The 15,571-nt window shown below is 33.5% G+C and overlaps 1 protein-coding gene across 7 annotated transcripts in view; it reads left to right on the forward strand.

Moving 5' to 3' along the window:
* The window catches only part of HELZ (helicase with zinc finger), a 137,845-nt gene that overhangs the window by 51,815 nt on the left and 70,459 nt on the right, over positions 1-15,571 (forward strand). For 6 of the 7 annotated variants that reach the window (XM_031685626.2, XM_031685622.2, XM_072939441.1 and 3 more), the window contains 5 exons: positions 2,454-2,721; positions 8,824-9,157; positions 9,476-9,606; positions 14,387-14,566; positions 15,106-15,210. In XM_031685626.2, coding sequence (XP_031541486.1) covers positions 2,454-2,721; positions 8,824-9,157; positions 9,476-9,606; positions 14,387-14,566; positions 15,106-15,210 — 1,018 coding nt within the window. The remainder of the gene's footprint in view (positions 1-2,453; positions 2,722-8,823; positions 9,158-9,475; positions 9,607-14,386; positions 14,567-15,105; positions 15,211-15,571) is intronic. The other variant, XM_031685627.2, reaches the window with a different exon arrangement.

Genomic DNA, 15,571 nt, shown 5'->3' on the forward strand with positions numbered 1-15,571 from the left:
AATATCTGGAAACTACATGTTGAAAATTAATTCTTATGCCTAGATTTGAAAATTTGATATTACACATTACTTTGAGTCTAGCAGTATATTGTTAACATTAGCATTAAAAGTTAGTATGACTTAAAAATTATCTCCAGCTGTCAAAGTTGTTGGTAAATTAAGGACATAGTATTAAAACATATAATATTTACTATTATGGGATCAGAAAATTAATAGAAAAATAGACTTGAAAATAGTGTATTTGTCAACAAAAGATAAATGTAACTGAGTAGAAGCATGTAAAAAGTATGAGGACTCCTATGTTATTGCTCTGCTGTTTTAACTTTTTATTAGCCTCACTAAGAGAATGAACATAGAAACAGACAACATAGATAAGTTAAGAGATGTGCATCTTACTTCTATGTAGCAGTTTTAGTGAAAGGAATGATGTTGAAATAGATAGCCGAAATCATAGTTGAGATTACTTTTGGATTTTGTTTTATTTATAATTTGGGCCGTCAAGATTTCTAAAGCCACAGACCAGAATGCTTCCTGAGGAAGAGCGTTGTCTCTGATTTTGGAACTGGGAATCATTTCATCTCATTCTCTTTAGGTCCTAGATAAGTATGGCTTTTTTTTTTTTTTAAATAAATTCCACATTTAACATGCATTTTATTGCATGCCTCTTCTGTGTCAACCCTTGTGCAGGGTACGTAGAACACTGGATTTTTCTCTCCTTACTTTTTTCTTACCCACTGTCTAGGTCCTGTTAAGGGTAATTTTCAAGTCTGCTGTACTATATACTTCAAGAGAAAACAAACCAACCCTTTGGATGCTTTGTTAGAAGAGCTATGATCTAATGAATGAAAAGGCAGGGCCCAATTGTAGAGTGATTTAGGAAGAAAATGTGCTTAGTTTAGTTTATGAAACTTCTACTTGCGAGGCTATTGCAGAACAAATCATTATCTCATCCAGAGTATTTTAAAAATGCAAATTAAAAAAATTGAAGTATAGTTGATTTACAGTGTGTTAGTTTCAGGTATACAGCAAAGTGATTCAGTTATGGTCTCTCTATTCTTTTTCAGATTCTTTTCCATTAGGGTTATTACAAGGTATTGAATATAATTCCCTGTTAAAAATGCAAATTTTTAAGAAGACCAACTTTTTATCTTGATTATTACAGTTGTGTTTATGTTGTCATTTGAAGAATGATAAAACTGGCATGAAAAGTGCCTTTTTGAAGAGTAAAGTTTAGAAATTAGGGTCTTTACTTAAAAAAAATTTTTTTTATATTTAAATTAGGGCCTTTATATTCTACTCTTCATTAAGATATTAGGATAAGCTATTTTCTAATATTGAGGAATTAATTTTGATAGATGATTATACTTATCTGTTTATAATTTATATATAGCATTTAAATATAGCAAAATCTCTCAGTAAGCAAGACAAGGCAATTATACATTATGCTCTCATTTCAGAGATAGCACAGGATAACATGTCTTTGCTCTTTGGAGACCGATCTTTGCTTAAACTTTCTTATTTCTTCCTAAAATTTTAGCTTGAGTTGTGAAACCATCTTTCCAATTACATTATATTAAAACTGGATCTTGGCCTAATGAGTCAGTTAAGCACCTTTTTTTTTCTTCTGATCAAATTTTATATTTATAGGTATATGTGTGTTCCATTCAGTGGAAAAGTAATGTGCACTGCAGACGGAGTGAGCCTACCCAGTGTTCAGAATTTATGTTCCGGTATATTTCACCCTGTCCTGGTATTGTGCTACTTTTTTCCCCCCCGGAGCTGTCAGAACTTGAACAGACATTCATTTTGACATTGTGCCCTACTTACCGTGTAATTTAGCTGAGGCTAAACTGGATTTTTCTGAAATGGCATTTGAATGGTACATTGTACCACATTTTAATGTGAAATTTAATGTGGGAAAAAAACCAAAAGCTTTTTGTTTGTTGTAAGTTGACTTTCGGAGAGTTTCTCTATGCTTTACCACACAAGAAAAAATTTACCCTCTTGCAGTTTTCTGATCTCTTTCTATAATGGGGCAGGTATTGGTAGTAAGAGGAGAAAAGTGATTATTACCTGATAGATTTTATCTTATGAGGAATTTATCAGACCTTCTTCTGCAGATCAGATTTTTCTTGACTAAAGTCAAGAGTTGAGTTCTAAATGTTAATCTGTATTTTTAAAATGTTAATAACTATTTCTGGTAGGTCCTAACCTGATATTGAAAAACAAAAAAGGATATTTTTTCCATGGATTCCTGTTTTTGTTATTTTGTTAAACTAGACAAAAAATGTTTCTGATACAGGGAAAATACTCTGTCAAATGGGGCTTGTACTGATTGATTTTCCAGAATTTTAGCTCTAGCATATAAAATTCTCTTACCAAAATGCGTAATGTATTATTTGAGAATTTTAATGTTGTATTCCTTTATAAATGTGCTTTTTGTTTCCATTTAGATCTTGAATACCTGATGCATGCAAAACAGCAGCTAGTAACCACAGCTAAGCGTTGGGATTCTTCTTCTAAGACTATTATAGATTTTGAACCTAATGAAACTACTGATCTGGAGAAGAGCCTTCTTATCAGATACCAAATTCCTCTCTCTGCTGACCAGCTATTTACCCAGTCCGTTTTAGACAAATCGTTGACCAAGACCAACTATCAGTCACGGTTGCATGACCTTCTTTATATTGAGGAGATAGCCCAATATAAGGAAGTCAGCAAGTAAGTTACTTTAGAAACACTTTTCTTTCTTTCTTTTTTTAGATCTCCCTTTTGGATGGTATTTTTTATTTTTAAAATATGGAGGAGTGCCTAAGTGAAGTCAGCTAGTAAAACGATTGCTATCCAATATTGGTATATGGGCTTCTTAAGGCAAGAACTGTGTTCATCTTGGCATCCCTAGGCTTTAGTACCTAGTTCATTTCCACAAGACTCTTTGCCGTGTGCTGGGAGTATAAACCACCTGCTCCTTGTTCTTCAGCAGGTTTCTGTTCATGGTAGCCAGAGCAAGCACTCAGTGATTATTTGTTGAGTAAATGTACAAAAACTGAAAGAGACCATATATTTTGAAAAGTAATTTTAAGAATGAAACAACTTAAAAGTCATCAGGAAAACTATTTGATAGTAACAAAATACCTTTATAGCAGTTTATAAATGTTTTGACATATTTTACATTTTATCCATACACCACAGGTAAGACCAAGTATTTTTTTTTTAACATTTTTTATTGATTTATAATCATTTTACAATGTTGTGTCAAATTCCAGTGTTCAGCACAATTTTTCAGTCATTCATAAGACCAAGTATTTTAAATCAAAAGCTGATTTGAACTGTCCTCATAGAATAAATAAATACTGATGAATTAAATGTCAAAAAAAAAGCTTATTTGAATCATCACAGAAAAAATAATCTTAGAAATGAGAATTTGAGTGAAGGAAGATGTTACTGAAATAGTTGTGTTTAATAATAGTATTCTACTTTTTAGATAAAATGAGAATGAGGCTTAAAAATCGAACCACAAGCATTAAAACATGGACACATTTTGAAGGGTATTTTTTCCTTTAAATACAGCCTAACCAATGTATTTTTCTTTTCTAAGCTGCCTTATTGATACCTTATCATTAATATTATTAATAGATACTGAACACTCTTTAAGGGATATATCCAGACAAGGAAAAGTGAAAACTTAAAGATAACTTGTATTACTCTATTTATGGATTAAATATGGTATAATTTTTGAGAAGTATCTAATTTCAAATTAAATACTTGTAAAAAAGTCAGATAGAGTATAATACATTTTTCATTACTCCAAGACTTTGTCATGGCCCATTGATGGTCTTTTAAAAGACTTTTATTTTTCTTATCATTTGTGTGTTCACTGAAGTACAACTTTTAATTTCCTTCCAGAACTTTTCCTTTGCATTCACAACTTGTTTGGTGCAAGAGGCCTTGCTCTTGGCCCATCTTGGCTTTTGACATGCCTTCTTCACTGAGCTTAATCATTTCTAGCTTTTGATTTAAAGTGAGAGACATGCAAGTCCTCCTTTCACTTGACTGCTTAGAGGTCATTGTAGGGTTATTAATTGGCCTAATTTCATTATTATTGTGTCTTGGGGAGTAGGGAGGCCTGAGGAAAGGGAAAGAGATGGGGGAATGACCAGTCAGTGGAGCAGTTAGAATAAACACATTTGTCGGTTAAGTTTGTTGTCTTTTATGGGTGCGTTTCATGGCATCCCAAAACAATTACAATATTAACATTACAGATCACTGTAACACATATAATAATATAAGGAAAAGTCTGAAATACTGCAAGAACTACCAAAATGTGACACAGAGACAATGAAGTGAACAAATGTTGTTGGAAAAATGGCGCCTAGACTTGCTCGACTCAGGGTTGCCACAAACCTTCAATTTGTAAAAAAGATGCAGTGTCTGCAAAGGACAATAAAGTTTAATAAAATGATGTATGCCTGTACTTTTACATGATCATCCTAACATTCCTTTTTTGAAATAGATTGAAGCTTCTCAAGATAAGATGAAATTTATTTTGGCTTGAGGTTGAATTTGGTAATCAGATTTATCTCTTTTTTTTTTTTTTTTTTAAGAAAGGTGATTTTTCAAAGCAGTCCAGATACCAAGCTTTCTTTTTATGTTGAGTTTTAGTGTGAGATGTGTGAAGGTGGCAAAGATAATACTGCATATCATTTAAGTTTTAGAATGCTTCTGAGTTCTCTCAAGATTTTTAAAAAATTTCTCTTGTCCTCTAGCTACTTGTTGATGTGCATGCATTCAATAATGATTCTACCCTGAAGTGAAATCTATTTCATTCTAAGATACGCATTATCAAAAGAAATTGACTTTGGCTGAAGTTCTTGAGCGCGTGTGCATTGAAGTGTGTCATGGCATGCCTGATCGGGGTGTGGTGGGTGCTCAGCACTAAAGCTGGCATGACAGGCCTGTGTGGGTACACATTTCATCATTAAGGTGCCCCAGGCCTTGATTGGTTATACCTTGGTTCTGATGCTCTGCCTCAGTAAACCCAGGTACTTATTGGCTTACTATCTTGGTTGATTTTTCTGTTGTTCATTTAGTCAGAAATTGATTAAAGTGGAATTCACTATATAGCTTTGAAATTTTTTTTAAATTACACTCAAGAGGTGTAATTATTTCTAAGATGATGGAGCCATATTTCTTTTAGCTAGAAGTATGGTTTTAAATTGGTTGAAAATTTTGGTGGGCTACCATTCTGCTACTTCCTAAAATATTAGGAATTATGTAAGATTTAAAGTTGATTTCAAAATGTGGCATGTGACAATGGAAAGATGTTTCTTTTTTTTAAGAAATACAGATTTTTAAAACATATTTAGAAATTATAAATTATAATTATAGGTTATATTTTGTATTTCAGGTATTTCTGAGTTATTAAATCTCAAAAATGCACATTATTTTAAATACTTAGGAAAACTTTCTAATGTCTTTTTCGTTTTAGCCTGTTAATCTTTTAGAAAAATTAAATGTTAGTAGCTGTAACTTCTTGAAAGCTTCTGATGTCTGTATCTTGAACATATGATGAATCTTCTGTGGTAAAAGCTATATTTCTTAGTACCTTTATTTTCTAGTGCATCTGCTGCAAGGGTTTTGTTGCAGGGTACAACTGAATGTCATAAGAGGATTCTCTTATTGCTTTAAAACTGTGAGATTAATTTTTCGTGCCTGCCAAATTGTGATCAAAGGTTTTGGGATGGCAGATTCTAAAAGATATGTAACAGGAAACCTTTAATATATTGCCCAAGTTAGTTGAGAAAACATAGGATTTCAAGAATTTGACAGGGAATAATATAAAGTAGTTGAAATGGGTATATGGTGCCTGGAAAAAAGTCAGATTATCATAAACATGTAAAATTAATTCAAAGAACAGAATTTATTGAGTATTCAGAGTGTTAGGTTCTAGGCTAGTCTTTGCTGATTCTAAGGCAAACAAGTTATGTTTCCTTGTTTCCCCAAAGTTTATAATCCAGTGGAGCAGTTAGACCTATAAATGTAGGATTACGAAACTTGTGGTTAGCACTGGATGGAGGAGTGCAGAAGGGCCCCACAGGAGAGGGACCTGCCCCATGTTAGTAGGGACAAGGAGGATAGTCAAGTCGAGGAGGGAATCAAGTCTGCTTTCTGGACCAGATGACACTTAAACTGAATTTTGAAAACCAGGCAGAATTGTCAGATGAAGAAATAGGACAAAGGTATTTAGTTAGAAGAAACAGGATATGAGAATAAGGGCATTGAGTTCTGGGGGAAGCTGCAAGTTGGTCATTGTAATTTTACCAGAGGGCACATGTGTGGTGGGGTGGGTTGGTGAGAGCAAAAAAAACTTAACTGTCAGAACTGTGTTTTGTCAGGCTTGCATTTTACAGGATTCTCTGGTGGTGGTTTGGAGAATAAATTTGAAGCAGGAAGTCGTGGTGGGGGTTTGTTACAGTGATGCAAATTAAAAATGTTGAGACACAGGTGATTTAGGAGTAAGAGGAACTAACAGGGCTTGGTGATTGTACGGTAGGGGATGAAGATTGGTGAGAGAGATGTGGCCAAAGATAGCTTGGTTTCTGGCTTGGAAACCTAAATGGATAGTGTCATAAATTGTATAATACATGGAAGGATTGGTTTGGGGTGATATGTGGGGAGGTCAGATGGTGATTCTGTTTCGCTTCTATTGAGTTTGCAGGGCATATAGTCCAACCTCCCTGTTTGACAGTTGGGTTTACAGCCCTGAGCTGAAGATCTGGGAGGGGCAGCCTCATCTACTGAGAGCCTACAGAGTAAGAGGAGGGTGGGATGGATGCTTTGATGGAAGATGAAGAAATAGCGAGAAAGGCAGGAAGAGAACTAGTAGAGTATGACTCTACAGAAACTAGTGGAAGAGGGAGCTTAAAGAAAATGGAAAGTGGTTGCAAAGTACTAATAATCAAAAAAAAAAAGATGAGAAAGCTATATATCAGCTTTAGCAATAAAGAGATCAGTTGTGGATGAAAAATGTACTGTAAGGAATCTCTTTTCTCTGAGAAAATTTTTAATAACTGCACATCTCAGTTATATGGATAGTATTTAGAAAATAAAAATCTAACTTCATTTGAAAAAGTGTGAATAACCTAAAGGTTCCTGTTTTTTTGTAAAGCATATATTTTATTTAATTTTTTTAAAAGAAAGATGAACATAGATTATATGTGAACTGGAGAGGGTAGTATACTTTTGTTTCATTTTCATTTTTATATGAATTCTTAATGCACATTCCAGTCTTTAAAGAGTCAAACATAAGTAACATACAGTCTGTATTTCTTTAAAATATATCCTGCTTTTCTAATTTGGATCTAGTGAAATGTGCATAGAGAATGAGAGAAACAACATTTTTAATAATTCCACATATTTATATATATATATATATATGATACACACACATACACACATATATACACACACATACACGGCGAGTACTCCTAGAATTCATTTGATCCTCATATAAAGCCACATTATTAAATACCAAATTCATATTTATAATAAAGTATATTTTTACACATCTTTTCGGAGCCTTATATGTTCTACTGTAAGTGTATTTTGAAATTACTAATGGAGCTTATAAACTATGACTTATTAATGCATGCATAGCTGTTCAGATGTGTTACTTTCCTTACATTTTAAAAATTTCTGTTAAAATATTTCTCGAGCCTTGTAATTTTCTAACTTTAAAGTATATAAATGGACATTCAAAATTTTATAGTGTTTTAATTAGAATTAGTTGCCTAATATTATAAACAATACAAATGTTTGCATTAAAGAAATGTATAATGTTTTAGAAAGTGTTTTTTTTTTCTTTTCCCTTAAGAATTTATGACATTCTTGACATCATGTATCCAAAAGAAGATCTGAAAGGAAAACAGTTCAGTAGTACCTTTAAAAAGTAGCCTTTTCCATAAATGGGTATATAGATTTTAAAACAATTTAATTTTTTCATTCAAATTTTTTAAACCGTATTAAGAAAAAGTAGATGTTCCCATTCTTACCACTTTGTCTTCTCTTTTACAGCACCATTTCAGAATGGCACAGGGGATGAGCTGTTAGTTTAAATCTTTCTTTCACTTCATATTTCTTGACTGTAAATTAATCTTGATTCTAGTGTTTCCTGCACACACATATTCTCTCTCATGCTTATGTGTGCATGTGTCAGTGGGAGTGCAGCAGCCTTTGTCTAACGACGTAGCCTGTAACTAAGATAGCTCTTCCTGTAATTTCTGCGTGGGATCTTCCCTAATGTAGCTGTGAACAAAAATTTATTCTGGATGTTATTCGTTAACAGTATTGAAAAGAGAAATTTTGTGGTTAGAACCTTTTGATAGGATCTACTTGGAAAGCATCAGTTTAATAAAAGTCTGTTGTAGTTTCAATGTGGTACATTTCCTTTTGGTTTTAGGTGATTTTAAAGTCTTAGCTGTCCTAATGGTATATTCAAACAGACTTCCATATTAATTAATACATGCTATTTCATTTTATTAAAAAATCATATTTAGCCTCATTTTAAATGCTCAGACTTAATGTGTGTATTCTTCAACACAACTTAGTATATGCATCTTTATAAACTTGGAGAGTTTATTCACTTAAAAAAAAGATTTGTTTCCAGTGTGGATTAAAGGCAGAAAGATAGTGTATAGCTTATAGCTCAGTGGAATCAATAATGGAGTTTTAATTTTTCTATGTTTATATTTGATTTGGTTTACTCTTTTAGTTTTAATGTTTTTGATGTTAAGTACTAAAACTCATTTTCTACTTCTAATTTAGGTTCAATCTTAAAGTGCAATTGCAGATTCTAGCAAGCTTCATGCTCACTGGAGTTTCTGGAGGTGCAAAGTATGCTCAGAATGGACAACTTTTTGGTCGCTTTAAGCTTACTGAAACACTTTCTGAAGATACTTTGGCTGGACGGCTGGTGATGACCAAAGTCAATGCTGTTTATTTATTACCAGTCTCTAAAGAGAAGTTAGTACAGACCCAGGGAACCAAAGAGAAGGTTTATGAAGCTACTATTGAAGAAAAAACAAAAGAATATATATTTTTAAGGATATCCAGGGAATGCTGTGAAGAACTTAATCTTCGGCCTGATCATGACACACAGGTAGGTTTTGAAATGTGGCAGCTTCACTGTGGTTGTCTGTAGTCTCCTTGTCGGCTGGCATCCTTCTGCTTTGGTTTGCCTTCCTCAGCCATAAGCAGAAGTGCAGTTGACTTTGAGGGGTTAATACTGGTGAGTGGAGAATTGGACCTTTGGTAACTTTCAGAGAAAATCAATTGTTTTTAATCTAAGAAAAATCTAAAGTGTTCCAGTTTGATACAGGGTCAAGCTTTCTGATTTGAGTTTTAAATCAGCAATGGAGAAACAGATTAAAAGAAGTTTGCTTTAATGCTTTAATTTTTTTTTTCATTTGTATTTCAGGTTGAACTTCAGTTTCAATTAAATCGGTTACCCCTCTGTGAAATGCATTATGCGTTAGACAGGATCAAGGACAATGGGGTTTTGTTTCCAGACATCACTATGACTCCAACCATACCTTGGAGTCCCAACAGGTACAAAAAAGAGATAGCTCATTCAAGAAGTTATGTTAATATTAAATTGAATATCTGTATCAAATAACTCAAGTATACGTTTGTTAAAAAGTATGCATATATTCTTCAAGAGAATGTTATTAGTTGAGAAGAGAGAGTAAAAACCCTTAGAATGATGCATTTGAAGTTCATCATCTATTTTCTTCACTTTCCCTCAGAGGCTAAATGCGTTCTATTGCTTTTCTCAATAGCCTTAATTTGATAGGATGCCAAGCAATTTAGGACTATTTCTGAGAGGTTGAATGGGAAAATTAGGGCCTTTCCAAAGTGGTTCAAATAGTTAATTTAAAATGATTTTTGAATTTAGAAGACTTTTTTTTTATAATTTAGGAAAATGGAGAAAGTATCATAGAAGATACACTACTTCAGAAACTGCTCTTAAGTTAATGGTTGTGTAAATATTTTTCTACTTAAATTCTCTTTGCATGTCTTTGCATCATGTGGGAAGGTTTTGTGGGCCAGGCCTAGAAGTGACGAATCATTTCTCCTCACATTCCATTTCTTCTGTCCTAAAAACAGAACAAAGCAAAATACGCCTTGCAACACAAAATCCAAACACTTCTCCTTTGTTTTCGTTTATCCATACTATCTTTTCCCCATTTTTTTTCCTTTTTTAATTGCCAAAATTCTGGAGCAGGAACAATCAACCTGTTTCTGGTATTCTTACTCATCCTGAAATCTCTGTTTTCTACTTCCTCACTCTCCTAAAAGTGATCAGTGATCTACTACTGTAAAAGTCCAGTGACATCTCTTTTCTGATTCAGCTTCTCTGCATCCTTCCCTTTCTTCCTATCCTTACATCTACTGCTGAATTTAGAGCTAGACTGTTTCAGTAGCCTTCTAGTCAGTCTAGTCCTGCTCTCTGTGTCTGTTCTGTGGTCCAACCCATGTATTTTTTTCCAGAATAATCATTTCACTGCTTAAAAATCTCTGAAGGGCTTCTCCTTGATATGCAGTACAAAACTCCTCCTGTATGATCTCATTGACTGCGCTTTCCGATAGTTATCTTTTCAGATTTCTTTTACTTTTTTCTACTTTCCAACTCCTTTTCTTCCTCTAAATCTCCATGCTCTAGCCATATTGAATGACCTTGAAGTTTGTTTAATTTGCCCTACTCTTATTTGCCTCCTTGTCTTTTTAAAAATTCTTTTAAAGTTGTGGTAAAATCTGTATAACATGAAACTTACCATCTGAACCATTTTTAAGTGTACCGTTGAATAGTGCTAAGTATACTCACGTTGTTTTGTAATTAATCTCTAAAATTTTTTCATCTTGCAAAACTGAAACTGTATACTCATTAAACACTGCATTTCCACTTCCTCATCCCTGTCTTCTGTCCGTGATTTTCTCTCCCTGCAGTAATCTTTGCCCAGTATTGATCTATTGAAGATCTACCTGTCCTTTAAGATTTAATCCAGCTCAAGTGCTCTCTCCTTCAAGTAGATGAATCTGACCCTTTCATTTCATTATTTCAGTACATATTTATTGATGCCTACTGTGTGCTAGGTTCAGTCAGTTTTGTACATTCAAGCATAATTTCTCTAAAATTATTTTTTGTCAATTGTGTACATTTCTACTGTTCTCATTGGACTCTGAGGTTTTTAGAAGAGACCATATCTTATTTATCTTTGACTCTCCAACACAGCCTTGTACATTATTAATATGACACACTTAAATGAATAAGAATGTCAAGTTTAAAGAAGAAAATTAGGGTTTCAAATGTGAGGCCACACCAGTAAACTTTTGGGTGTTTACTTGATACGCTCACCTATGAAAATTATATTGTATATAACAGCATATTCAAATATCACTGATTGCAAGTGTTAACTGCAAAAGTATCTAAAGAAATGTCAAGTAGCAGAAAATTTTCAAGCAGGAAGAGATTTTATACCACTATAATTTAAATAGTAATTAAAATGTATCTGGGTCTAGGAACATTGAGAAGCCATTAGCCATTTAAAATCTTGTCTAGAATAAGGTGGAATGTCGAAAGATAAATGAAATTGAGAAGTTATTCTTGAGCATGTAGTCTGTAAATTATACAATGCATTAGACCAGGAAAAAAAAGAACTTAGAATTAATTTGGTTCAGGGAGGAAAATAACTCTTATTTTATTCAGAGTAAACTTGGAGAGACTTTATACTATTTTAAATTGTGAAAATCAGAGATGACTTTTCCCAGTGTGTTTATTGTAAGCAGGTGGTATAATAAATAAAGCCAATTTATTTTACTTATTGGCTTTCTATAAATATTCATCATTCATGACCAGAAACTATTGAGATGACTTACACTGGTAAAGTTTCTGGTCTGCTCTGAGGCATTTATTTAAACTGAAACAACTGACATGTAGAATGGGCTATATAAGTAAAATAAAGAAGTATTGATCTATTTTAGAACTATATGTAGAAATCTATCATTAGTCTCTTAGATTTATACTTATATATGTATAATCTAATATCTGTCTCATTCATAAGTTTATTTAAGCCCCCAAATTGAGAAGATAAAAGGGTGTTTTAAAAAAATATTTGATTTTTGGAAGTGCGTATAGGTCAAGTAATATTTTTCTGAAATCCTCAGAAAATATAGTAATAAAAGCCAACAATAATTTTCCAAGTATTTCTCAATTATTTTTCTTAACAGCTTGCATGTATTATCTTATTTGATCTTTAAAATAACCATCTGGTGCAAGTTTCATTATCTCCATCTACATAACCAGTGGGGTCAGGTATCATAGAACCATCGTGGTCAGGTATGGATGCAGGGAACAGTGTGTTGAGTTAACTGTGGCTTAAACAAGTAGAGCTAGAAGCCCAGAGCTAAGTTTGGTGGTCCAAGGCTGGTGCAGGGGCTCGGCAGTACCATTGAGGACCAAGGTCGTCTTCTCCTCTCTACCATGTAGAGCATGTTAGTTTTCTTCCTGATGCCTGTTGCCTCGTGATTATAAGATGGCTTCTCCAGCTTCATTTATCATGAGCTTCTTCCAGCCAGGTGAAGGAGGAAGGCAAAGGGGTAGGAAGGGCTTTCTTCTAGTGAGGCTTTGTTTTTGTTTTATTGGTTATAGAAGCTCTTCTGAGGGACTTCTTTTTACATCTCATTGACCAGAGTTGACTCTTCAGCCAAGGACGCTGGGAAATGGAGTATTATAGAGTCTAGGTTCACCCTAGAGAAGGGTGCCATGGATGGTTTGGGGGTAACCAGTCTATAGTGTCTGCCACATGCTAGATCTGCCACATGTTAGTGGTCACCTAAAGCAGTTTCCTCATTTATAGAAGATGGAGCATTGCTAGGTACTGGCAGAATTATGGGTAAATAAACTGGTTAATGCTGAGGGATTCTTCGGAGGTTTAGTAAACGAATTCCAGGGAATCTAGTGCCACTGGTCAGAGTCCTTTTGTTTTTTACTTAAATTTTTTTTTTGAGGGAGAGGTAATTAAATTTATCTATTTATTTATTACTTTTGCTGGAGGTACCAGGGATTGAACCCATGACCTCATGCATGCTGGGCATGTACTCTACCACTGAGCTATACCCTCCCCTCTATTTTTTACTTTAAAAAATTTAAATTCCAGAAAAATAAGTAATGGCATGCTTATATGGTTAAAATTTGTTTTCTAGGATTTTACAATTTTTATGACAATTTTCTTTGCTTGTTTGAAATTATCTATCATAATGTATAACATTGGTTATGATTTTTTAAAACTGAAAGAGTTAAGAAAATCTTCCATAAATAACTAGCTTCTGTTTTAAGTAGAGTATAGCCTTACAGAGTGGGAATTTTCCTGTCTAAATCGTGTCCTATTTCAGGATTATTTTGTAGACATTTTGCAAATTTTCTAAGAGTCATTTTTACACACCCTTCCTATTTTGGTTTACATCTCTTAACATTTTTGCCATAGTTGTTGCAAAATTTAGTATTATAATTGTAGTTATGAGAAAGAATCCTGTTGATTCTCTGCTTAGTTTGATCTCTTTCAGCATCTGCTGTCCATTTAAATCTTCAAAACTTAGCCAAGTCATAGAAGGGACACTAGTAAGATAGATCTCATTACAGCAGCCATTTGTGCTGTCATGACAGGTGTTCCCTACCCTGAGAAATAGGACATATGTATATTATTTGTGTGTGAAAATATTAGAAAACATTTTATATTGTTTGACCTTTACCAAAAAAACCCTGCTGTTTTCTGAATTAAGAACTTTGTAAAAGTTTGATATCTCTTAACCAGTAACATACCGGTTTTTTCTTTTTCCCTTGCTTTACTTTTTACCAAGAGATCTTTTAATGATTAGAACTTGAAAATCAATTAGTTTCCCTTTTATATTTTATTTGCTATGCAAAGAAACTACTACTACATTATTAACAGAAAAAAAGTTTTCTGATGCTTTTATGTAACAGAGGGAAATTAAGTTCCTGAGGCATTGCCATTACTATTTATAGACTTGGCAGCAGCTAGACTAGAAGTGCTAGCAGTGTGTGAGGTCTTTAGGTTAGTTATCAGAATCTTTTTGCGCTTGGATAGGACAAGATAACTGAAGTGAATGTTGATCAGCATGGTAAAGCACCCTACACCAACTCTGTTGGAAATTTTTTAAAAAAGTAGTTTCAGAATAAGTATTTGTTTTTATAGATGCTACTATTTCAGTATTTTTAATGGTTCAGTAAAATTCAGGATACTTGTGTGTCATGTTCTGTTTATTGGTAAGATGCATGTGTTTATAATAATAGTATTTTTATTTTCTATAGGCAATGGGATGAGCAGTTGGATCCTCGGCTAAACGCGAAACAGAAGGAAGCTGTTCTGGCCATTACAACTCCGCTTTCAATACAGCTGCCTCCTGTTCTCATCATCGGACCCTATGGGACAGGCAAAACGTTCACTCTAGCTCAGGCCGTCAAGCATATACTCCAGCAGCAGGAAACGAGGTGAGGCGGTGCTATGTGTGCTCTGGTCTCATAAGTAGGGCACAACTTCTGTCCTTACTGTGAGTACAAGGCAAGGGCTAGTGAGGCAGTTTTCATCCAGCTTGTAAAAATTTTTAAAAAATATAAAAGAAAGAAAAAGACCCACACTCAAGCCCCGCTAAAATTTTAATTCTCTTAAAACATACTGTTTTTAAAAATTTGCAATGCAGAGAATGGTAGCTTTTAAATAGTCATCAAAATGCCACATCTGCTAAGGAATTGTGATGTACGTTAGAGCCCAAAGGGTTGGATTTCTAAAAAATAATTTTATACGATAGATTTAAAAATAATTTGGGGAACTTATCTCCTTTATAGCTTGAAGAGTAATTAAGCTTTAAGAATAATTTCCTAAAAGCATAATTGAATAATATGTTAGAGGTTACTGAGTAGGTTGAGGGAAATGTATAATTTTAAAATGGCCACTGCTTTTTTTTTTGGTATTATACTGCTTGAATAGTTTTGTGTTTTATCATTCTTTTTATTTGCACCATTTATTTCAGCAGGATTCTCATTTGCACCCATTCTAATAGTGCTGCTGACCTCTACATAAAGGATTATTTACATCCATATGTAGAAGCAGGCAATCCCCAGGCAAGACCTCTCAGGTATTTTTTAAGGCTTATTATGTATCTGTATCATACTTTATTATTCTTAAGAAAAGGTGTCTGTAAAGATTTTAGTAACTTCTAGAAAACCAAAAATTTTAACTGTGCATTGGCGTTTGGAGGTTATGCCTTTTGAAGAAACCATTTAAATTAAGGGATAATTGAAAAATCTTTGACCATTTATTTCTTAAACATTAAGTAAAGAGAAAGACATCCTTTTTTAAGTTTTGTATATTAAAATGTTGTTACAATCTGAGCTGATTTCGATGTGTACCTCTAAAAGCTACTATGATGAAGTAATATAAATATGATTAAATCAATTTTAATTAAAAATTTTAGCATATTTTGCATGGCAGAGTAA

This window comes from Vicugna pacos, chromosome 16 (genome assembly GCF_048564905.1).
Source record: "Vicugna pacos chromosome 16, VicPac4, whole genome shotgun sequence".
In the NCBI taxonomy this organism is placed as follows: domain Eukaryota; kingdom Metazoa; phylum Chordata; class Mammalia; order Artiodactyla; family Camelidae; genus Vicugna; species Vicugna pacos.